We start from the raw sequence: 23,419 nt of genomic DNA, 5'->3' as shown, positions 1-23,419 counted from the left end.
GTGGGCATAGCATTTCTTTAAAAAAAATGGGAACAATTTTTTACATAAATTTACTTGAGGGGCGACTATTCTTATACATTTGCAATTAATAGTTTTCCATCTTTTTATCTATTTCAAAGATATCCTTTGAACTCAATTTGTTATTTGTTAGTGAGTTTCAGTTAGCTCAATTGGTAAAATCTATTTCTGATGGTTGAATAAGATATCGGAGATTGAATCCCTATCTGCACCAAAAATCGATTAATGTCTTAGTCTAATGATAACAAGCATAATCATCAGAAGCGAATGTTATAGGTTGAAATTCTATTAAAAAAAGTTGGAGTAATTGCAGTTAACCCACTTGTGGTTTGGCTGGTTTTAACTAAGCCACATGTGATTTAAAAAGTATCACTTAACTTACCTGAGATGCCCTCCATTAGACATCTGTAACCCACCTCTCCCTTTTCACCATTAAAAATAAGGGTAAATGTGTATTTTTCATTATATTTTATGTCTCTCTCCCTTTTTCTCTCCTTCTTCTTCTTCTTCTTCTTCTTCACATAAAACATAAAAGAAAAATATCAAAAAGCAGGTCAAGATAAAATTTGTTTCATCATTTTTAATATATATAATTAGCACAAAGTTTTAAGAAAGAGGGTAGACAAATCAAAAAAACCCTCTCTCTAAAACTCTGACCCTCTCTCTTTTGCTGGGTTCTCTAAAAAAAACCCAGATTTGCAAGTAAAAAAAAATCTGCAAAAAAAAAAAAATTAAAATAATAATAATAACCCAGCAATCTAGCAAATCCAACACCACAACCAATTCATTGAACCATCAAATCATAGCCTCATTAAACTACCACCTCCAACACCACCATCGCTGTTAGCCACCACCCAAAACCCCATATCAGGAAACAAAAACAAAGAATCAAGAAAAACCCTACAAAAAAAACTGCACCAAAAAAAAAAAAAAAAAAACTGGCAATCTAACAAATCCAACACCATAGCCAACTCACTGAACCATCAAATCATAGCCTCACCAAATTGCCACCTCCAACACCACCACTGCTGTTAGCCACCACCCAAAACCCCAGACCAGGAAGCAAAAACAAAGAAACAAGAAAAACGAAATCATGAGATCGGCTGAGCAGCAAAGCAACCTGATTGTCTAGATCGATTGAGATCGAAGCAACAGAGAGTGGTGGATTCAAATTTTGTAAGGTTAATGGATTTGTGGGTTCAAATTTTCTAGGTTGGTTTAAATTTCCTTATGGTTGGTGGGTTCAAATTTTTTGAGTTTGATGGATTTGCGAGTGTAATGGATTTCTAGGTTGGTTTAGTTTTTCCTACTGTGAGTTTTTAGGATTTGGCATATTTGTTCTATCTATGGCTTTAAAAGAAGATGGAGAATCTTCTAGGTTCCTTCCAATCAAAAAAATAAAATAAAATAATGGGTTCCATTTTTTTTTTTCCTTTGCTATCTGGGTTCCTTTTTGTTGGTAGTATATACATCATGAGGGAACCAATTATTGTGTTGATTGAACAAGATTCGAGTCACGATATGGGATTTGGGTTTGAAGATTTGATTTCTAAGATGGTGAGAGAGAAGTTGTTCTTCAATATTTTGCTTCTAATTCTATTTCTATTGTGGCTTATATAGTAAAGGGAATTTTTTAGTGGAAATGGCAAAGGTGGGTAACGGGTGTCTAACGGAGATTACCTCAAGTAGGTTAAGTGATAACTTTTAAACCACGGATGGGCACTTTTAAAACGAGTCAAACCACACATGGGCAAAGTGCAATTTCCCAAAAAAAAAAATTGTCATTTGTAACAAACATTTATATTATTTGTTTTTAACTTATATACATACACTACGAGCAACATCAATCCGAAAACAAAGAACAACTGATGGTCAAATACAATAGGTTCTAGTTAGCTCAACTGATAAAGTTTGATGATTGAATAAGAGATTTAGGGATCAATCCCGCCTACACCAAAAACTAATTAATATTTTAGTTTAATGATAAAGAGCACAATCATCAAAAGCAGACGTCATAGGTTTGAAACTCTATAATAAAAAAACGGTTTTAAACAAAATTATTGACTTTCCTACAACCCTTCATTCGTGCTCTGACATCCTGTATAATGGCTTTTGCTAGGGAATATTTTCACAAGTTAAAAAAAAAATTTCTAACACCCTAGAGTCTTTGATTACCAAAAGTATCATGAGCTTACCAAAAGAATCTTTGGTCACCAAAAGTATCGTCAATCACAAGGGGTTGTCAGGTACCCTCCCTAACACTGTGCGACACACTTCGCCCTGACGGTCGACACGTATCAATGGGTCATCAGGTACCAAGGGGTCGTCAGGTACATAATGGTCGTCAAGTACCTTCCCTGACACTGCGCAACACGGCCCACCCTGACGGTCGTCACGTACCAATGGGTCGTCAAGTACTAAGGGATCGTCAAGTACTCTCCCTGACACTACATGACACGCACCACCTTGATGGTCGTCACGTATAAATTGGTTGTCATATACCAAGGGGTTGTCAAGTACCCAACAATCGTCAAGTACCATCCCTAACACTGCGCAACACGCTTCGCCCTGATAGTCAGCAAGTATCAATGGGTCGTCAGGTACCAAGGGGTTGTCAGGTACCCAATGGTCGTCAGGTACCTTTCCTGACACCGCTCAACACAATCAGTCCTAACGGTCGTCACGTATCAATGGGTCGTCAGATACCAAGGGGTTGTTAAGTACCTAACAGTCGTTAAGTACCCTCCCTAACACTGCGTGACATGCTCTGCCTTGACGATCATCACGTATCAATGGGTCATCACTTACCAGGGGGTTGTCACGTACCCTCCCTGACACTGCGCGACACGCTTCACCTTGATAGTTGTCACGTATCAATTGGTCATCATGTACCAAGAGGCTGTCAGGTACCTTCCTTGACACCACGTGACACGTCCCTAATGATCATCACGTATCAATGGGTCGTCAGGTACCCAACGGTCGTCAGGTACCTTCCCTAACACCGCGTTGCACACTCCGCCCTGACAGTCATCACATATCAATGGGTCGCCAAGTACCAAGGGGCCGTCAAGGACCTAGCAGTCGTTAGGTACCTTCCTTGACACTGCTCAACGTGCTCCGCCTTAATGGTCGATAAGGAAAAATCCCACAATAGACGGATCCAATTTGCTAAGCTAATAATAAAGTGACAGTTACACCTAAAGACAGTCCAGATAACCTGACAATCAAAGACCTGGTTGAATGGAAAGTTGAGAGACGGATGGACCCTTTAAAGTGGATGAACCCTTTAATGGGGACAAACTCTTTCAGGTGGACGGACCTGACGGAGACGGGTGGCAAAGCCACATGGCACCCACGTGACCTGAGTAGTCTCCAAAGAACCTAATATGGGAAAGCCTTGCATTCTATGTTCCACCTTAATCTGAGGGATCCCTACAAGGAAAGAATCCAATCCCACAATATATGGACGTTGGAAAAGATCTTCTCTATAAGGAAATACCTTCTCCATCAAGAAACTGAGGTTAGCTCTACGCTACTATAAAAACCCCAAAACCCTCACAAATTAAGGTACGTGAATTCTCTCTAGCTCTTACACTATTGAGTTCTTGGAGATTCTTCCATCACTGACTTAATCTTCGGAGGGTCTTTGGCCGGTACCCCACCGATGCCCTTTGATTGGTTCTGAAAGCTTGAAAATGTGTTGAAAACACAAGAGCAATTTAGACCCCCCATTTAAAGTTACGGCTTGGTTGATTTTACACTAACTTAATACTAAGTGCGGAATAGTGTAAACACAAGCGTATATGTAAGACAACTACTCTAATTTATATTTAAAGCAACACAGTAGTAAAAATGAAATAAACAAGAGTAGGGAAGAAGGATGCAAACACAGAATACACCGAGACGTGTTTTCGAAGAGGAAACCGAAGAACTCGGTGAAAAACCTCTCTGCCGACTTCCAAGCGGAAATCGATCCACTAGACAATCAGCTGAGATACATGGGTTACCAAGAAACCCTCCAAGCCTAATCTACCCGATGTACCTAAGCCCTCCAAGCTCCTACTCCAACAAGGCTTCTCGGAACAGTGTCTTGTCCTAGTTCTCTGGATCCCGCAGCAAGCTCCACGTTACATCTGCCATGCTTGGCTTCTTCCAATGCTTCCCAGCAACTCCAAAACACTCTCTACACTCTGAATAGGTGTGGGTTATGTTTGGGTACAAATCTCCTCTCAAGCTATGATAATGGGAGAGGGATGGAGAAGAGACTACTATGATTTCTCACTAAGGAGGAGTAGCTCTCTCTAAAAAGATGGGTGTGTGTGTTGTAGAAAACCTATCTAAGGTTTTTCTCTCTGAATAGCCTCTCTAACATTTGTGTGTAATGTGGGTATATATAGAGTGGGCAAGGATAGAGTGTATCAAAAATGACAGATTAGCTAAATAGAGTGTTTCGCGGGTATCTTGCAGGAAGGCCTTACCAGCGAGATACTCGCGAAAAACAGTTGTCTACATCTATCCTGACTCTGTGCAGGGCACATGTGTCACTTCGCGGGAAGCTAAGTCGCGACATACTCGCGAGAAATCTTTAGTCTTCAAATGCTTGAGTCTACACACTCTCTCTCTCTAACACACAACCCTTACAATGAAATCCCACAATAAATACAGGGTATAAACGATTGAATAAAATTACAATCAAATTTGTCACGGAATAAAAACCAACAAAATACATAGTTGTAAATAACAACTTTACAATCTCCCCCTTTGGTTATTCCGTGACAAAACCCTAAAACAGACTCTAGACTTAAACGTGAGTTTGGGAACAAAGGCAAAACTCACTCACACCTAATTCTAGATTCTGATAAGCTCTTGAAACATATGAACAAGTATCTCCTGAAATACAACAACACAATAACATCATTGTATGCAAAAAAAAAAAACTTGAAAAACATATGGAGCAATAATAGCATGATCAAGCAAAAAGAACTAGAAACACAAGATCATGGCAAGGTCAAACAGGCAATCACTATACAAAAGCGATCACTATGCTCATTCTCACAAGGAATGAACATTCGGATATGCAAGATGATAAGCTCATTTGTAGAGTATCATTTGCAAATCCAACACTCAACCAATGTGAAATACACGAAGTATTTGCATCTAGGAACAATCCTACTAGGGCACAAGAGTGTTGTATCAAAGTAAAATGTATGACATTAAACTTCAAGTACACAAACATAAAGGCTGCATACGCAAGGAACTGCATATGCATGGCACAAACCATAAAAGCCTACAAACATGCATGGAAACAAACCCTAAAAGCTTACAAAAGCATCATGGGTACAAACTATAAAGTACTTCCCAATCATATTACTCCCCCTATCTTGAATCATAGGAGCTGTGATGAGCTTGGAACATATATATTTGTAACCTGAAATACTTGCACAAAACACATGAGACCCTTAAGGTAAATCAAGTGATAAAAAGACAAGTATAATGTAACAAGTAAAATACGATCAAGTAAACATGTTGTGAAACATATGAGCAACTTGATCAAACACATGACAGTCATATGGAAATGACAACAATGATCATATAGCAAAGCAAATGATCATCCGAACATGCAACCAATAAAGCACAATAGCATAAGGGTAAAAGCATGTCCAACACATAAGCACGATGCAATAAGAGCAATAAAGCATTTCAAAGCACCATAAAGTAACGAAAAAACAAGCATAAAGTAAATCAAGGCTTTCTCAAAAAATGTCTTCTCGCCCTTGGTATATGCATCTCCCCTATAGCTTTCTCCCCTTACGAATGTGCACAAGGGAGAATTTCTCCCCCTAAGAGTGTGCACATGAGTCATATAGAAATGACAAAACACACCGGTATATTCTCCCCCTTTTTGTCACGAATAGACAAATGAAGCAAGAGAAAGGAGGGAAAGAAAATAATATGAAGATGATGCATGAGGGGTGCAAGATGAATGAGAAAATGAAACTCAAACATTAGACAAAAACATTTTAAAACAATGCTACAAAGCATAAAGACCATGACATGTTAAGGATGATGGAACATGATGTAAACCTAGCCATGACATGGACACAAGAACATGTTATATATGCTAAGAGGTCTAAAAAGACTTAACTGGCATGAGTGAATACAAAAACATGTTAAGTGTTAGAGTGTGTGCAGCAAAATGCATCTAGTGTGCATTTAGTGTGCATGTGTGATGCATGACTAATGCATGAGCAAGGCACTCAAGGGGCAAAGTGTACAAAACACACCACCAATGATCAAAACATGATAAACATGAATAATTATGGTGATTCCTAAAATTTGGTACTCATCAGAGTCCAAAACAACGAGAAAATGTCATTTGAGCATTTTATCAAACACTTGGAGTGCACACACTACACATGTATAATAAACAATACAAGAACATATGAAAATCTTGCCTAAATACATGATATTTTTGCCACAAAGGGCCACCATTCAAAACAAATTATCATTTAAAACAAAGCCCAATCAAAAAGATTGACAAAAATTAAGTTTTCCAACTCCCATTTGAGAAAATCCCAACTATGAATATAAAACCCCCAAAAACATAATCTAAGGATCAAAATCAATGAAAAGAATTAAAGATTACCTTAGAGATGTTAATGAAATGAAAAACACTTGAATTTAGTTGGGTTTTAACGTTGAAACCTTAAAACAGGGGTTCAGGAGAAGATGGGAGAAGTTTAAAACAAAAGACCTACGAAAAGCTGTTTAAAAAGCTGATCTGGAAAATTTCGCGAGTACTTTCGCGAGTCAGCTTCCCGCGAAATTTTCCAGATCAGCTTTTTATACAGCTTTTCGTGGGTCTTTTGTTTTAAACTTCTCCCATCTTCTCCCGAACCCCTGTTTTAAGGTTTCAACGTCAAAACCCAACTAAATTCAAGTGTTTTTCATTTCATTAACATCTCTAAGGTAATTTTTAACTCTATTTAATTGATTTTGATCCTTAGATTATGTTTTTTGGGGTTTTATGTTCATAGTTGGGATTTTCTCAAATGAGAGTTGGAAAACTTAATTTTTGTCAATCTTTTTAATTGGGCTTTGTTTTAAATGATAATTTTTTTTGGATGGTGGCCCCTTATGGCAAAAATATCATGTATTTAGGCAAGATTTTCATATGTTTTTGCATTATTTATCATACATGTGTAGTGTGTGCACTCCAAGTGTTTGATAAAATGCTCAAAGGGCAAAGGTGGGTAACGGGTGTCTAACGGAGATTACCTCAAGTAGGTTAAGTGATAACTTTTAAACCACGGATGGGCACTTTTAAAATGAGTCAAACCATACATGGGCAAAGTGCAATTTCCCAAAAAAAAAAAAAAATTTGTCATTTGTAACAAACATTTATATTATTTGTTTTTAACTTATATACATACACTACGAGCAACATCAATCCGAAAACAAAGAACAACTGATGGTCAAATACAATAGGTTCTAGTTTGCTCAACTGATAAAGTTTGATGGTTGAATAAGAGATTTAGGGATCAATCCCGCCTATACCAAAAACTAATTAATATTTTGGTTTAATGATAAAAAGCACAATCATCAAAAGCAAACGTCATAGGTTTGAAACTCTATAATAAAAAAATGGTTTTAAACAAAATTCTTGACTTTCCTACAACCCTACAACGAGTTAAAAAAAAAATTCTAACACCCTAGAGTCTTTGATTACCAAAAGTATCATGAGCTTACCAAAAGAATCTTTGGTCACCAAAAGTATCGTCAATCATAAGGGATCATCAGGTACCCTCCCTGACACTGCGCGACACACTTCGCCCTGACAGTCGGCACGTATCAATGGGTCATCAGGTACCAAGGGGTCGTCAGGTACATAATGGTCGTCAAGTACCTTCCCTAACACTGTGTAACACAATCCGCCCTGACGGTCGTCACATACCAATGGGTCGCCAAGTACTAAGGGGTCGTCAGGTACTCTCCTTGACACTGCGTGACACGCTCCACCCTGATAGTCGTCATGTATAAATTGGTCGTCATGTACCAAGGGGTTGTCAAGTACCCAACAATCATCAAGTACCATCCCTAACATTGCGCAACACGCTTCACCCTGATAGTCAGCAAGTATCAATGGGTCGTCAGGTACCAAGAGGTCGTTAGGTACCCAATGGTTGTCAGGTACCTTTCCTGACACCGCTCGACACAATTCGCCCTGACGGTCGTCACGTATCAATGGGTCGTCAGATACCAAGGGGTTGTCAAGTACCTAACAGTCGTTAAGTACCCTCTCTGACACTGCGTGACATGCTCCACCTTGACGATCATCACATATCAATGGGTCGTCACGTACCAAGGGGTTGTCACGTACCCTCCCTGACACTGCGCGACATGCTCCACCCTGACAGTCGTCACGTATCAATTAGTCATCACGTACCAAGAGGCTGTCAAGTACCTTCCTTGACACCATGTGACACATCCCTAACGATCATCACGTATCAATGGGTCGTCAGGTACCCAACGGTCGTCAGGTACATTCCCTAACACCGCGTTGCACACTCCGTCCTGACGGTCGTCACATATCAATGGGTCGCCAAGTACCAAGGGGCCGTCAAGGACCCAGCGGTCGTTAGGTACCTTCCTTGACACCGCTCAACGTGCTCCGCCTTAATGGTCGATAGGGATAAATCCCACAGTAGACGGATCCAATTAGCTAAGCTAATAATAAAGCGATAGTTACACCTAAAGACAGTCCAGATAGCCTGACAATCAAAGACTTGTTTGAATGGAAAGTTGAGCGACGGATGGACCCTTTAAAGTGGATGAACCCTTTAATGGGGACAAACTCTTTCAGTTGGATGGACCCGACGGAGACGGGTGGCAAAGCCACGTGGCACCCACGTGACCTGAGTAGTCTCCAAAGAACCTAATATGGGAATGCCTTGCATTCTACATTCCACCGTAATCTGAGGGATCCCTACAAGGAAAGAATCCCACAATATATGGACGCTGGAAAAGATCTTCTCCATAAGGAAATACCTTCTCCATCAAGAAACTGAGGTTAGCTCTACGCTACTATAAAAACTCCAAAACCCTCACAAATCAAGGTACGTGAATTCTCTCTAGCTCTTACACTATTGAGTTCTTGGAGATTCTTCTATCACTGACTTAACCTTCGGAGGGTCTTTGGCCGGTACCCCACCGATGCCCTTTGATTGGTTCTTCTCTTTTGTTCTTCAGGTGCACCCATTGGCACGTGTGTGGACGATCAACTCACTGATGATTTTTGTGCATCATCAACTTTAAATATGGCTTCATTAGATTTTAATTGTAATTTTATTGGCTTTGATGTATCCCTTTGAGAATCATTGCTTTCTTTTCTCAATTGCATGCATGATATGATTCTTATTTTCTTTTGATCATCGTTATTTGTTGTTTGATTGTAATCTATATATTATTTGCATACACGTATCCCCTTGAGAACTAGAATGACAAACTGAACAATCTGTTTTCCTTGCTTTAAATATGTTACTGTAGAATTCCTAGCTCCTGGAATATCAGACCATGTCCCAGCCTTTATTTCCTTTGGTCAAAAGCTACAAGTTGGTCCTAAGCCTTTTAAGTTTTTCAACTGTTGGCATGTTCACTGTTATTTCTTGAGCAGGATTAGGTCTGCTTGGGAGATAAATGTCACTGGAGTGCCTATGTTTTAGTTTTGCTCGAAGCTGAAAGCAGTTAAAGGGATCCTAAAAAATGTGAACAAGGACGAGTTTGGATGCATTTCTCAGAAATTGCAGCAAGCTAAGTTTCAGCTGTACCTTGTACAGGAGGATTTAAGATGTGAACCGGGATAGTTAAAAGATAGATTAATCGATTTGAGGTAACTAGCCTCTTGAATTTTGAGAGAGAGAATAGATGTTTTGGTTAGTTTTCTGCTTGGAAGTCATTATGGGTTCAACTTACATAAATAGACTAAGATGAGAGAACCTCATCAACAAATCTTAAAACATAGGAATCAATTTGAATACAAGTAAATAACAATACTAATCTACTACTACCTTATTCAGATAAAAATCTATCACTAAGCCTAAATTTAAATACTTATAATTCAAAAAGTAATTTATTATCCAGCACATCATCCCGGGTCATAACAATTCACTGCTAAAACCTGGTAGTGCTGAGCATATTAATAAGGAAAAGGAGTGTCTTCATCAGTATATAGCCATTAGAAATGAAGAAGAGGCTTTCATGAAGCAAAAATCCAAAAACAAGTGGTTAAACTTAGGTGACCAGAATTCTTCTTTTTTCCACAAGGTGATTAAGTTGAGGAATGCAAGAAACACTATCAAGCGTCTCTATGACAGTGCTGGTGCTAAAGTGGATAAGCCTCATCAATTGACGGATTTGGCTGTAGATTTCTTTAAAAATCTCTTGGGTCTTCCTTTGAATGTTTTTTTCTGAGGAGGATGCAAACAAAGTATCTTCTCTCTTGCAAGGCAGAGTTTCAAGCAGACACTGAGAATGCATGATTGCTGAGGCTATGCCCTCTGAGACCCAGAAAGTTTTGTTTTCAATTAATGGATACAAGTCCCCAGGCCCTGAAGGATTTACTGCATTGTTCTTTCAAAAGGCTTGGCCCATTATTCAGCAGGATTTTGTGAGTGCAATTCAATCTTTCTTTAAACTGGTAAGTTGCTAGGAGAGGTGAATGCCACTAAATAACCCTGACTCCTAAGGTAAAAAAACCTTCAATTATGGGTGAATTCCAACCTATTTCCTGCTGTAACATCATCTATAATTGTATCACCAAATTTCCTGCTAATAGGATGAAGCCATGTTTGAATGAGGTAGCAAGTGGCAGCCATACAACTTTCATTTCTAACAGAAGTCTTTCTGAGAATGTGTTGTTAGCTCAAGAGCTTGTAAAAAATTATCACAGAGAAAAAAAGTGACCTCATGAAGGCTTATGACACTGTTCACTGGGAATTTATACTGCACTGCTTGAAAGCTAATGGGGTGCCTGACAGGTTAGTGGATTGGGTGAAGGTTTGTATCACAACTCCCAACTTTTCTGCTGCTTTTAATGGTAGTCTGGCTGGTTCTTTTGGGGGGTGCAAAGGGTTTAAGACAAGGCGATTCATTATCCCCTTCTTTTCTTTTTGTTTTAGCCAAGGAAGTCCTCTCCAGCCTGATGCAGCAATCAGTTCAGGAACACAGTTTAAATTTCATCCAAGATGTGCTGATCCGAAGCTAACACATCTATGTTTTGCAGATGATTAAATGGTCTTTTTCAGGTGCTGATCTAAAGTCCATTCAGCGGATAAAACTTATCCTAGAGGAATTTAAAAATCTGTCTGGTCTGACTGCAAATGCAAAGAAAAGTGATGTCTTTTGTGCTGCGCCGGCAGAAGGTTTAAAGAAATAAATTCTTGATACTCTCCCGTTTAAGGTAGGTTCATTACCTGTGAGATATCTTCGGGTTCCCTTAATTTCAGTAACGTTAAATGCTAAAGACTGTCAGCCTCTCCTGGACAAGATAGCAGGAAGGATTGACTCATGGGCAGCAAAGAGCTTATCATTTTCAGGAAGACTCCAGTTGTAACTGTCGGTTCTGTTCAGCCTTCAGGTATACTGGTCTTGCATCTTTAATTTGCCAAAGAAGATTGTTAAGGCTTTAGAACAAAAGTTTGATAGCTTCTTGTGGCATGGAAAGCATGCCTTGGCTATTGGGGCTAAAGTCTCATGGGATGGAGTGTGCAAGCCAAAAGAGAAGGGGGTTTAGGCTTGAAAACTGGAAAGGGTGGAGGAGTAGAACAAAGCTGCAATTCTGAGACACATCTGGAACCTGTTTGCAAGAACTGGTTCCATCTGGGTGGCCTGAGTTCACTCCTATCTTGTAAAAGGAAAAAGCTTCTCGTGTGTGGAAGCTCCTCAAAATAGTTCCTGGGTGTGGAGGAAAATCTTGAATCTTAGAAATTTAGTCAAACCCTTGGTGAGATTTGAAGTGGGGACAAGTAGCAACATTTTCCTTTGACATGATTGGTGGCATCCAGATGGAGTTCTAATTCAGAAATATGGCGCAAGAATCATATATGATGCTGCTAGTACTTTACTTTGCAAGGGTCTCAATTGTGATAAGAAGTAAAGAATTGTATTGGAAGCCTGAAAGATCAGACAATTTGGTGCTAATACAAAGCAAGCTTAATTTGATTTCTATTGGTGACTCAGATCAGGCAGTGTGGATCCCCTCAAAATCGGGTCATTACACAAGTGCAGAGACTTGGGAAAACATTAGAGCCAAACTTCCAGTTGTTAAATGGTGGGAGTCAATTTGGTTCCCTCAAGCAGTACCAAGGCAGTCCTTCAATCGTTGGCTGGCTATGGGAACAGACTTAGTGCTATAAGGGTGATCAGAATTGTGTTTTTTCTAGAAATAATGTTGAAAGTAGAGATCACTTTTTTTTAGTGCTCTTAATTTAGCAGAATTTGGAAAGAGTTAATGAGGTGCTGCCATCTCTGGGCTCCCAAGTTTGTATGGGAAGACATCACATAATGGAGAGTGGAGAAGTGTAAGGGAAAATCTCTCCAAGCTGGGTGTTTAAGCTAGCTTTAGGAGAAATCTACGATACTTGGCATCAGAGAAATGCAATTATCCATGGAAAGGGTTTTGGTACAGAGGAAAGCATTTTGAAATATGAAGGCTCTCTCTCGAACAAAGTCATTGCAATACTTGGAGTTTCAGCTTGAAGATTTTGCAGAGCTTTTCTTAAATGGGGTTCGTTTAGATTTTGGTTGCTAGTAGGGTGGTTTTACAAAGGCTACCTCTTCCTTATGTGTGCTTTTTGTCCTTTACTGTGACATGCAAATGTATAGCTGCTCTTTACTAGGAGTTCTTTTGGTCTGTGAGTTGAGATAGTAACTGTACATTGCTTTTTAGTTTTTAGTAGTTTATAAAAATATTTCTCATTCATCTAAAAAAAAAGCATTGAAAGGAATATCTAGAATGCAAAAAGTGATTTCAAAGATAAAACTAACATATGCATGGCTGATCCACATCAATATTATCAGATATCTTGCAATCTTCTTTGCCAAACAATTCCTTTTGCCTAAAATGATGTGAATATAAATATCCATGTAAGAAAAATCACCTGTCATGGAAGATAATTGAAGTAAGAAGTGAAAGGGTTCTGATGTTTGTAAATGACCAAAACAAGGAGAATGAATAAAAATTGGTTCTTGTACAAGTCAGCTATCTTCTTGGTATGCAGAACAGAAGATTATATAAATATTACTAGCATACCTTTTGGATACTCTATATTGTAATAATAATATGGTTCTTATACAAGTCAACTATCTTCTTGGTCTGTAGAGAAGTCAGGCTCTTCTGGCTTAAACAACTTGGGCATTTGCAAGGTGGTGGCATCAGCTTTCTGTTGAATCCCTCTTCTGGTGTTTGCTGCAAACTTTGAAGCCAATATAGTAGCTCCCAATTGCTGTGCTTTGTCCACTGATGATCTGCCAGCACCATCATCCTTATAATCAGCGTTTGATCCATCCCAATAGCTGAATTCTTGGTCCCAAACGTGTCCATGGTGGTTGTCCTCTTGTCTTGCCAACTCCATTTCCTTCTTTCTTCTCATGTACCGTCTCCATGCAACTTGTAGAAAGCAAGCTCCCCAAGTTCTCCACTGGTGGGAGTAGTACCTGAAAGCATGCTGGAGTTTCTTGCTGTGAAGGCGCTTAAACTGACTGGCAACAAACTTGAGGTCTTCAGCTCTGAGTGCAAATGCCTCAACTTCAGTTAGGGACTTGACTGTTCGAGTTGAGGATGGAAGGTTGAGGCTAGAGGTGGGCATTAGAGCCCATGTCAGTAACTCTTCACCACAAAAGTCACCAGGCCTGAGGGTAATAGAGTTAAAGAATCCTGACCTTCCACCATTGGTTGTGGAGCTCTCTAGTTGGCCTCTGATGATGAATAGCATCTCATTCACTGGATCACCCTCCCGAACTATGTATGTTTCTTTGGTATTCAAGGATGAGACCAGGCGTTCACATATGGCATCTAGGAGCTGATTATCCATTTGTTCAAAGAAAGGAACCTGAAAAATAGAACTTTCGTTATTGATTCAGTGGATCCAGATGGGCGATATCATCAGCATAATAAGAGTGAACTACGTAAGTTAAGGTATTGCCCCACATGTTCTGGTATAAACTTAAACAAATCAAATACCTAAATGGTGAATTAGTGTCTCAAAAAAGTTGTCCACAGTAATGGACCTTGATGATATAGCCATAAATGTGAAGGATGAAGCACAAATTTGTACACCTGAAATTCACTATAGTGTGTTTTGGCTACCCCCAAGTAAAATAAAAGTCATGATCAGACTTAAATTATTCTTAGATATCTGATACATGAATTTTTCCTTTCCACTTGTATTTGTGGATCAGGACTATACAAATTCTAAATAGCTTTGAATCCTCCCCCAATTTGCAGCTGACATTAACATTACTCAGTTAAATAAAATTTTGCGGGTATGTGCATGTTCAATATGTCAAATTCATCTAACTCCCAAATAGCCAAATCCAAGGATACTAAGTAAAAAGTCCATATTCCTTCTTCCATGTCCTAGGCTGTCTACGTAATATAGCATGACAGATACATGTAGTTGAGACAGTCTAGTAACTCCATGTTGCTAAGAACAAGAATCTTGGGGAACTTGCAATTTAGAAAGCTACTCTTCTCCTCCTTTGCAGGACAAGCTTATATGGTTAAGTAGACAAAAGTAGATAAGACCAACACACCTTATATAAACACTAGAAGTATATGGTGTCTGATTATCATATATGCTAATGAATTTTTGTTGCTGCTAAAGAAGATTTCCTTGTAGTTGCTTAACAACTTAAAAAGTCATTTATGATGTAAGATGCTACTGAAAATCTCATTACAAACGAGCTATAGCAAATTTTCCCCTCCAGTCTAAAATACAGATAGGGGTAGGTTTTGTTTCACTTAATATTTTAAAGGTATTATTGCCAAAGTAGTGCAAATGAAATACTAAAATTATTGGCTTATGAAATTTCAGCTACTAGTTACATATTTTTCCTCAAAACCATTGTTGCTTGCAAAGAATATCATGCAAAAAAGACTTACACGGCGAACAAGGGCCAAACATAGATGCCTTTGAATATCACGTCGAGTGTCCAAAGGCAACGAGCGCAAAATGGATTCTTCATCCACACCTCTGGTGGAAATCCATTTGTATTGAACAAACCGACGAACACGTTCTTGTAGTTCTGGAGGTAGTTGACGGTTCCTCATCCACTCCTCTGTATCTCTTCGTTTGACCCTCCATTCTTCTAGTCTTGCTGTTGTAGATTGTAGATAGTTCTTCAAGAAAACCACAAATAATCAAAATTTCACAACTAGAAGAACTGAAATAAAATCATAATTGCATCTGTTTCACCAAATTTAGCAATTCAGTGTCATGAAGGGAACTGATTGTTTTCAAAACTAAACTAGCCCCCTACCAACTCCTTTCTCTCAGATGCAATGCCTGCATCACTGTGCTATGCCAGCTTCAGCTAGCATATACTAAAAGATGAAGGTGGTCCAAAAGTTATGAATAAGCAAAAACATATTGATATAGATAAATTATTCAACATAGGGAAAATAATACCTGCATGTTTCCTATGAGGTGTGAGAATAGAACAAGACCAGCTAAGCAAATAAGAATGCTGAACAATATTTCACCCATAAAAGTGCTTGTCGCTAAATTTTGTCCATATGAACTGCATATGACAACATCATTGAGCAATCTATTAGCATAACCATAAATAAGGTGGTATTTCAACGACGTTAATTTCTGATTCTCAGACCTAAGTCAGCTAGAGAGAGGGAGAAATTCTAGTAACAAACTGGAAATTCGATGAAGCTAAGAACTAATTACAAATTGAATTTAACAATAAAACCTAAAAATCATTTGCGACATACTCTTTTGGTTTCATTATTTTCTTTAATAATTGTCAAACGTCTTTTAAAGTTGAGAAAATTGTGAATCATCCAGTTATAGGAAATAAATTCAGATGTATTGATTAAATAACTAAGTTACAAAAATGCATAGGTTTTCCAGAGTGTGTGTAAGTTCATCTAGAAATTTAAGTCAATGCAATCAGCTAGACAACTTTTGATTTCTTTTAACCAACTCTTGTGGCTTAAGCATGTAAATACGCATCCACTATTTGCTTCTTGATCCTGAGTTGAACCTAAATTTGACCATCAATGGCATCCAAAAAGCCTCTAATCTGTTAATGAGAAATGCAATTCCAAGAACTGAAAGTAAAAAAATTTCTCTCTCCCTGAATCTTAATCCTCAAACCAAGATGAAATCTGACATAGAAACCCAAGGACTCTTAGGCATTTGTGTCATAACCAGTTTATTCCAGGTGCCAAAGTTGAAAGTTTATGAGAATAATTCCATCAATATGAGCTGATAAAAAAAAATACCACAAAAACCACACATCATGATATAGTTATTGAAGAACCAACAAGAAAGGACTCGTCAGATACCAAAAATGCATTAAAATTACCCCGAATAACATAATCCATGAATTCTCAAATGACTACTAAAATTCTCTTTATGCAATATCTGTGCCAATTTAGTATTGAAGGACTACTGATTTTAGTCAATGACTCAAATGCAGAACCCAAAAAATAATACTTGTAAAGAAGTTGTGGAAGGCTTTCTCAACAAACAAACAGTAAGGTATCCAAATAGATAAAACTCGGCTGCATTAAAGGAAACAGAAACTAAATCAGGTTCAGCCAGTACTTAAACATGTGAGATCAGCTAAGCATACCTTAAATTCCTCAAACCCCACCAGAGGCAATAAAAGTACTTCTCAATGATATTGGAAGAAGCAACATCATTAGTGAAAGCATCAGCAAACAATCCGAACTGAAAATAGTCATCATTTTGAGCATCACAATTAGTGAGCACTTTAGTGACACTCAGCCAAAAACGGCGTTCAGGATTGTTCAAGCTACTGCAATCAAGAAACGTAGGATTACAAGATGGAGAGCGTGTGGCATTCCTCTCCTTGCTGCATTCAATACTCCAGCACTGATGCTGCCGCTGAATGGATAAGACATACCACGAAGCTCCAAAAATCTGCACTGACAGAGTCAGAGATTGAATTGAGATACTAAGCAAGATATATACATAAGTCGATTGATCCTACAGCTATTATAAATTTTACTACAAAAAATCACTTTTACAAACTGATGTGTTAACTTTTAAACTCACAACAGAATAGTAATTTCAAACTTTTGTGTACTACTATTGTTAATTTGGCACTGGTCATATTCATTGTCACGTCAATTTGTAAGCTTTTTGTGAATTAAAAAACTGTAGTAACTTCAGCATTTTCATATAAGAGTGAAGCAAAAATGAGGAAATTTAATTTAGTGCTTACATGGCTAGCTAAAATATAGAGAACGAGATTGTATGCTGCCCCTGCCCAAGCAGTCTTGGCTATAGCTCCAGAAGTTTTAATAATCCGCCGGTGCAAAGGGAAAATAACAAAAAATCGAGGAACATACTGGATGAAAACAATCAGAGAAATAGTGTGGTTCGCATAATCAGCCGTCCGGGTTTTTAGTGCTGGAATTACAAACCATATCACAACCTGCCAAACCAAAAACAAAGTACGAATAAAAAATTCAACAGTGTGGTACATAAAACCTTGTTACATTAATGTAAAATTCCTCTATGTTGGTATGCACAAATTAACAAATGTGATACAGTCAGGTCCACATTAGATCTGCAAAGTTGTTTATCTTGTTGTATATTACTAATATTAACAAAATCTCCACCTGGGCAAGCATTAGATACTAGGTACCGCATTGTAACCAAAATCAGCTAAATTTACAAACTTTGAATGATAATTGAATGACCCACCTGAGGGAGAGGCAAGGTGGCGGCGAGATCAATGATGAAGTTGGACTTCAAATACCGGGCGGCAATGGCAGAGCGGTCCATAACAAGCTCGCCGCGGCCGAAGACACGGGAGCTTGGGGCGACGAATGCTGTTTGGAACTTCATGATCATGTGGAGGAGGTGGAAGAGGTCGGCAATGGTCCTGAAGACAGTGACGGCGATGCTCAGGTTGTAGTCGATTTCCATGCAGGCGGGGCCGCCGATGACGGGGAGGAAGAAGTAGAGAGGGTCGAGGAATAAGGTGAGGAGAGAGGCGACGAGGAATATGAAGTTCCATCGGGTCACGATTTCGGAACCAGGGTCGAGGACTTGGTGCCACCATGGGTCCTCGCGGCGGAGAGAGAAGGATTTCGGGAAGCGTCGGACGAGAGGGGAAGCAGCGGGTAGAGGGTGAATGCTATGCATTTTCCATTGAAGGAGAGAGAGAGAGAGAGAGAGTTTGTGGACAGCAAATGGAAGTTGCAGAGGTTTTCTCGGTGTTCTTCAAACGACAGTTAAGATGTCTTGAACGAGGATTGCCCGCCAAAATAGCTAACTTAACTTACAAGGTAATTGTTAATGTAAACTCATTAATTATTTCTATAAATTTTTTTATTTTTAGAATTTCAAAATATGATATTCGCTTTTAATGGTTGTCCTTTTTATATTATTAAATTAATACATCGATCAATTTTTTGTGTAAGCGTAGATTGAATCACTGATTTCTTATTTAATTATCAAAAAATTTACCAGTTGAGTTAATTGAAATTCACTTTAAAATTTTGTTTTATACCTACATCTAAATTTGAAAAAATTATTACATCCGTCGGAAGGATTGTCGAAATGATCATTCCAACCAATGAAACGAAGCCACCTATGTGAATGTGTGAGTTAGCTTCCTAATCTAAATAATAAATAATAAATTACTAGGTGACGTCACATTTGAATAAATGACTGCATTTTATTGGTTGAGAAGACTAGGGAGGACCATTTCAATAATCCTTTGATGGACCTAATAATTTCTCATAAATTTGGTCCAATAGGTCCAAAATTTGATTGATACACTTTGTTAAATTATGCTTTCCATATCTATAGGCTTGAATATTATTACCTTTTTTTATTCAACAAAGATTTTTGACAGCTAAAAGGTTTCATTTAGCGAAAATATCCAACTCATCAAAAACTTGATACTAAACTTAATATCATAAATTTAAAAATTTCTTATCCCTTTATAATTTTTTTTTTAAATCATCAATTGATCTTCAAATTCAAATTATATCATAAGAAAACACTAAAATTGTATAATTCACTCAAAAACTAAAAATGCTAATATCATACATGGGAAAAAAAACATAAAGAATGATAATACTACAAATCATTAAGTTAAACAATTAAAAATAATATTATTACTTTTTGTCATCTAATTTTTTAATAAATTTGGATTTAGAATAGGTACTCTCAACTCAAATATTCTTTTTCTCATTCTTAAGTAAGTGCACTTATTCTATAAAATAAATAAATAAGAAGAAGAAGAGTAAGTGCAATGAAATAAATCAAATGAACTGAAGTGGACTGCAATGGACCAAAGTGGACCGAATTAGATCAAATGGACTAAATCATCGGCCACATCCCCATTTCTTTTTTATTGATTTGTTCTTCTAATTTTTTGATAATATTAAATATATTAACTAATTGACTTTACACATTCATTTTAGACAATTTTTATTTTTAATAATAATATCTTGGAAAATTTTAACTTTATATATGCATTACCTTTACACATTCATCTACTTTAATTTAAAAAGAACTACTTTCACTTTTATTTTTCTTCATTAAGCTTACTCTTTTTTTTTTCTTTTTTCTTCTTTTGAAAGGATTACTCTTACTTCAATTCATTAATCTTAATTTTTTTTAATATTATAAAAAAATAATTAGAGGAAAAAATGGTGACATGGCCAATGATGTGGTCAACAAGAGTATAACAACATTAAATGATACTCTTCAATTTTTAGATATTATATATGGGCATTGTCAGAAACAAACAATGCTCATCAACTTAGGCTTCCAAAATTACATCAAGAACAATTTTAATTTAACATATTAAACCCCCCATGCACTGCCCAAATATTTAGAATCAAACATTTGAAATTTTCGTGCAAAAATATTAATTTTTCTTTTCAGGTTGCACTTGTTCTCACAGCCCTTTCTTTAATTGTAATAAGCAATAAATTAATTTCAAACAAATAATATATTTTAAAATTTATGAAAAAATTAAATGAAAGTCTATCAAGAACCTACAAATCTAGATAGGCCAACCATTTGGTCATTCTACCTTGGCCAAGAGGGGTGGAGCATAATCTCCCTTGGCCAAGAGGAGGCATGATTCATTGATTCTAGATGGTCTTCTTCAACCTCTAGAATCCCTAATTTTAGAAAAATTTCAAATTTTGACTCTAACTTCGATCTATCATAACTCTCTTAATTCTTATTCAAATCAAGCAAATCATATACCTTTGGAAAAGCTTATAAGATGTAGATTCTATCCATGCAGTTGTTTTTCCAAAATAACCGATTTATTTCATCAAAAACGGGGCACAAAGTTTTGGGTTGCAAAAATAGGGTCTAATATTTTATCTCTCAAACCACACCACAAATGGCCATGAAATTTTAAGGGCATAGTCTGCATTATTATCCACAGTGTGCATGTGCGTGTATATATATATGTGTGTGTGTGTGTGTGCATGTGTGTGTGCGCGCGTGTGTGTTGTGGGCTAACTCAATGAAATTAGGTGTGTGCTTGTGAGATTCATTTGAAAGAAAAAAAAATGCAGATTAAAAATACACGGTTTCTTTTCATGTTTTCTCATCAAGAAAACATTTAGACGTAAGTAAAATGAGAAACGCTTAGTGCACTCTGATACCAATATTGGAAAGTGAAAACAATGAACTTTACCTTAAATCAATTTTACAAATGTCTTTTGTAACTGTGGAATTTGACTTCAATGTGAAAGATGTGCAGGATTTGAGAAGTGGGAAATTCATAAGCTTTTGAGTGATTATTGAGCTAAAAGAAAGAAGGACAAATTACATGCCAATCTCTCTCAATATTTTATGAAATGACACTCCTCTCCAAACGTTTTAAAAAATGACATTCACATACAAGAATTATATTTCAATTTCAAAAGTCCAATATAATATGTAATCTTGGAGAGGCTGATTTACAGATCAATGCAATAAATCAAGTTCTAAATTATTTTGATTGGGAAATTAGAGATTGTTGCTGAAACCATATCACTTTTGGATTCATCTTGCTCAATTCGGAAAATGATAATTTTATTAATAGAGTCTCTACCTTCTAGCCCCCATTTTTGTTCCCATCTCTGCCATCCCTCTTGGGTTTTTTGCCAAATCAGAGATGGGTTTGGCCCATAGGGATTTGTATTCTCATTTTATTCAGGGGTAAAAGGTCTAAGAAGTTTAGAATAGCATTAAAAAAAATCCAAAATTCATGGTAGAGACAAAAAGCCACTCGAACACTATTAGGTAGAGACAGACACAAACAAAACAAAAACACTGGAGATAGTCAAATAGGCAAATAGCTGAGCAAACCACGTGCACCTTTTTCATAGGAAAGTCAATGGATTGCGACTTCTTAAATACAGCCACTTTTAACATTTTTTTTCCTAAAAGTGTGAAAGCAATTGTTAGGACAAACAAATAAACAATTAAAAATAATAAATAAATATCACATCAATTTCACAATATTTTTAAATTGGCAAGTTAACTGACACATGGGTCCATCACAATCTTCAATTTAAATTTTTTTTAATGATATAGTATGTTAATTTAGAAATTTTGTAAGACCGTTGAAACTTTTTATTGTGCTCATAGCATTACTTAAATTGTGATATTATTCAAATGGCAGTGTTTTTAGTCTTTAAGGGCTATAATTGGAATGAAAAAGTTCATAGACTGAAACTCAACCAACTTTTTCACACTATTGTATATAGAGACAGTTTTTGGACTAAATATTCTTTTGCACTTGTTTATATATACTATTCCACACATTATTCATAATAGATAAAAATGTTTGCATTTTAACATATAAATAAAGATTTGAAATAGTGAATGCGTGAGAATAAAATCTTAATTTTTTTGCCATAACTTTTGTCTTTGGATTGAAATCTCACATCCTCGTGTAACTATTAAATTCTATAATAAAGAAAATTTTCCATTAAAAAAATTAAATAAAGAAAAATTTGGCACAAGGAGACCAATAAAAATAGTATATATTGAGGGTATGGTACTAATAACATTCATAATTCATAACCATGTATTTTCAAGTACTTTAATCTTTATCATTCATTTTTTAATGTAAATGAAACAATAATAAGATAAAAACCAGATATTTTCTTAATTCTATATATGCATAAAGATTTTTATGCACAAGCCCCTCTCAACAGAGTTTTCACTTTTAAATTCACATCAAGTTGTAGCTTAAAAAAAAAAGAATCGATAAGACGTTAATCAAGCTTTTGATTATTATAAATGAGGTCAATACCAAGATGTTAATTAAAATTTTGACTTGTTAAGATTTAAGACTTTTGTAATTACGTGATATTATGTTCAATTTTTTCATGAAAAAAATATATGGATCCCATTCCCCTTCTCTACTTTTTTTTTTTTTTTTTTTTTGATAACCCATTCCCCTTCTCTACTTGGTCTCATTAAATAGATTTTTTCCCAAAAAAAATCTTTGATGCAGAGGTGGTTACAACAGTGTCGAAAAAGGTGATGTGATGAACATGATGACCAACAATGGCAAAGTGAGAGGGTTGGGTGGGTTGAGGAGAGAAAGGTGAATGGCCTGACCCCACCACTTTGGCCTTGGCCTTGAGCCGTCCCTGCGTCGAAGATAGTATGGTGATAATGGTGGTGGCTGTGTTGTGGGCAGTGGTAGCAGTGATGGTGTCATTGAAGTGGCAACGGTGGTGATAGTGGTGTTTGGCATCGTAAAGAAATGGACGGAAATTAGGACACAAATGGGAAAATGACAATAAGTTTCCCACTTCTTTTGGTTTAGTTTTCCCTCAACTACAGAAAACCTTTTGTTTTCTTTCATTCTTCATTATATCAAATACCAAAAATAAAAAAGGGGAAACAGTTTCCACCAGATCATCAACAAGATAGAATTTTGTCAGAACAAGGGAAAATTGTGTAAGATGCCCATTGTTTACAAACCTAAGCAATCATGAAGGCAAGAATGCACATATGTCCGTTATCATTTTATGTCACCAATATTTCTTTGAATATTGTTGGCATGCAATGATTGGTGTACTTGGATTCAGTGCGGTGTAATATTATTACTTCTTAAGTTATAATCAACCATATGACTGAAAGAAAAGCATGATATATAT

General features: G+C 36.9%; 1 protein-coding gene across 1 annotated transcript; it reads right to left on the bottom strand.

Annotated features, from left to right (window-relative positions):
• Positions 1-13,212: 13,212 nt before the first annotated feature.
• On the bottom strand, positions 13,213-18,542 carry LOC112020178 (probable cyclic nucleotide-gated ion channel 16). The gene is made up of 6 exons (XM_024052734.2): positions 17,985-18,542; positions 17,500-17,712; positions 16,885-17,195; positions 15,705-15,816; positions 15,179-15,415; positions 13,213-14,126 (listed from the first exon to the last, which is right to left on the bottom strand). The coding sequence occupies exons 1-6, from the start codon at positions 18,426-18,428 to the stop codon at positions 13,374-13,376; spliced, it is 2,070 nt and encodes a 689-aa protein (XP_023908502.1). The 5' UTR covers positions 18,429-18,542; the 3' UTR covers positions 13,213-13,373.
• Positions 18,543-23,419: the final 4,877 nt, after the last annotated feature.

Source organism: Quercus suber, unplaced genomic scaffold (genome assembly GCF_002906115.3).
Source record: "Quercus suber isolate HL8 unplaced genomic scaffold, Cork oak 2.0 scaffold_1, whole genome shotgun sequence".
Lineage (NCBI taxonomy): Eukaryota > Viridiplantae > Streptophyta > Magnoliopsida > Fagales > Fagaceae > Quercus > Quercus suber.
This window is presented reverse-complemented; position numbering and strand designations above follow the sequence as displayed.

Excerpts from the sequence above, each read along its gene's own strand:
- LOC112020178 (XM_024052734.2), bottom strand. The coding sequence starts at position 18,428 with ATGCATAGCATTCACCCTCTACCCGCTGCTTCCCCTCTCGTCCGACGC. Across the intron at positions 17,713-17,984 it reads CCACCTTGCCTCTCCCTCAG|GTTGTGATATGGTTTGTAAT; the intron begins GTGGGTCATTCA and ends TTGGTTTGGCAG. Across the intron at positions 17,196-17,499 it reads TCTATATTTTAGCTAGCCAT|ATTTTTGGAGCTTCGTGGTA; the intron begins GTAAGCACTAAA and ends CTGTCAGTGCAG.